Source organism: Otolemur garnettii, unplaced genomic scaffold (assembly GCF_000181295.1).
Source record: "Otolemur garnettii isolate 467f Iridium unplaced genomic scaffold, OtoGar3 scaffold00018, whole genome shotgun sequence".
In the NCBI taxonomy this organism is placed as follows: Eukaryota; Metazoa; Chordata; class Mammalia; order Primates; family Galagidae; genus Otolemur; species Otolemur garnettii.
The window spans coordinates 6,268,195-6,270,554 of NW_003852413.1; the positions used below are offsets into that span (position 1 = coordinate 6,268,195).

Genomic DNA, 2,360 nt, shown 5'->3' on the forward strand with positions numbered 1-2,360 from the left:
CCGGGCTGGGGATTCGAACCCGCCACCTTAGGTGTACGTGGCTGGCGCCCTAGCCGGTTGAGCTATAGGTGCCGAGCCGAAACAGCTAGTTTCAAAGCAGTTTCTAATTGCAAAACTTGACTCTCATTCCCTAGGCCTAAAATGATGGAATTAGTGTTTTATCTTTTGGAAAAAAGTTGTCTCATAAAGAATGATTCTTTGACAGGTACATTTCTAATGCCCCATGCACAGCACAGCAGCCTCACAACCTTCATCATGATAGGATCTTTAAAGAATGTGACAGGAATTACTGCAAATTACTATCAGCTGCTATTAGGATGGAACTACAGGAATGAATATGGTGTTTCAAAAAGTCAACTCTGCATGGCTTGCCCAAGAGTAGAAGAGTACATCCCTGGCAAAATCAGCATTAGGCTCAATATCCCAAACAACTGGGGAAAGGTCTTACTTGGGTCTGTTTTTCTTATAGCTTCTTTTTACTTTTAGATGACCAAAGAACCCAGAGCATGCAAGGCAGCCCTTATGCCTTCCTGAGTCTATAAACAGTCCCCATACCTAACCCATCTGTAGGGGCAGAGACCTATGATACAGAGCACAAGTGGGTTGTTGGACTTTTAGACTCCAGATATGGCACAATCTGCAAGAATGGAACTCCGATCTGCTTGGTCTCCACGTTCTTTCTTTATAAAGCTGGTTTTATCCCAGAAAATGTCCACATTTTCACATAGTGTTTTAGTGGGACAGGTCTTGACTAGAGATTTGAACCGAGCCATAATGTTCAAACACCTTGTTTACATCCAGCCACCCCGCCACAGCCAACACCAAATACCTTTGGGTCATCAGCCTCAGGTTTTTCAGTCTCTGAATCGTCATCTTCCTACAAGACAAAGAATTTAGAGGATTAAGCTTAAAACAGCGGGCTGGGGGGGGGGGTCTCACATGCATAACTAGGGGCTGGAGCAGACAGCCCATTTACCCAGCTGGAGTCATCTCACCAAGAAACCCTCCCCTACCATATGACCCAGAACTAGAGAAAGAGAAAGGGGAAAAAGCAAAAAACATCAGCAGCTCAAAGTCAATAGTTATTGTAGTGATGCCACATTCCACATCAATGAAAATACCAAGTTAAAAATCACATACCAAAAATGGAGACAAGCTACAATATGCTTCAGAAAAGAGCAAGATCAGGCCACAGGATAAAAGATTTATAGTATCCCCACTGAATATGAATTATTCCAACCAGGATTATGAACCTTTCTTTCCCCTTCTTTGCCTTTCATATACACACGTACATCAGACTTGGACCTACCAAAACATCAACGTGAATGTGACACGACTCACACAAAGCTATACCCTAACATCTCAGCCCAGTAGCATTTGCACTAACACGAACACAGGAAGGCAGGCACCGTACAACCACGGCAACTGGCCCAGGAAAGGCACAATTACAGAGTAATGCCCAGGCTTTCCTAGATCCCACCGAATGGGCTTTGCCTCCATCAGCGTTCACAGATTGACCCATTCTACAAACCTTCCTGTTCTTTATTCAAATGAGCCCTGCCTGACACAAAGCTTCACCTGGGTAAGGTATTCTCGAAAGCAAGCCTACCATTCCACTTAACACTAATGGTATGATGGTCAAAGATTGGGAGCAGGTGCTAGATCAGCTTCCATATTAGCTGGCTAAATCCATGTCACCGAACTATCCAGAACGTTCCCAATGCCTTTGACTAAATGCTTAGGAAAAACCAGTTTCACTTAAACCTATTCTTTTCAACAAAGCTGCACTTCAACCCAAACATTACAGAGCACTCCAGATATTAACATAAACAACACCTAAGAGACTTGAACAAATTCTACTGATGGTTTTGACATATAACTGTCCTATAAAATGCCAGTGAGTCAAAGGTTTTAAATGTAATTTCCTTAATTGAAATAATCACAGATGATGGTCAGCTGAATACATTTCAGAATGTCTATATTGGAATTTATGAGATGATTTTACTAAAATATGAAATAATGCTTAAACATGCTGAAAATTGTAAGCAAATATGACACACCTCAAATATATATTATGTGAATTTACTAAAGGAAAGAATTATGGATATTAAGTCGGTACACATGCACTTGAGAAAGATCAGTAAAAGAAAACAACTTGCAAAAAAAAAAAGAAAAGAAAACAGCTTGCAAACTTTTCTGAAAATTTCAGTCCACTCTGAATTATTGCCATTAATTGGTGGGGCTAAAGGCATGAAATTATATTCTAAGAACATAGAATACAAAATACGTTTCTGCTTAACATGGAAAGCAGTGAAGTACTAACACTTACACATTAACATGTAACAAAATTTTTTTTTTTT

At 40.4% G+C, this 2,360-nt stretch overlaps 1 protein-coding gene across 1 annotated transcript in view; it reads right to left on the bottom strand.

Annotated features, from left to right (window-relative positions):
• Positions 1 to 2,360, bottom strand: part of SAP30BP (SAP30 binding protein) — a 46,041-nt gene that overhangs the window by 38,523 nt on the left and 5,158 nt on the right. Inside the window, exon 2 of the mRNA XM_023511196.1 lies at positions 830 to 877. Within this exon, the coding sequence (XP_023366964.1) occupies positions 830 to 877 (48 nt within the window). The remainder of the gene's footprint in view (positions 1 to 829; positions 878 to 2,360) is intronic.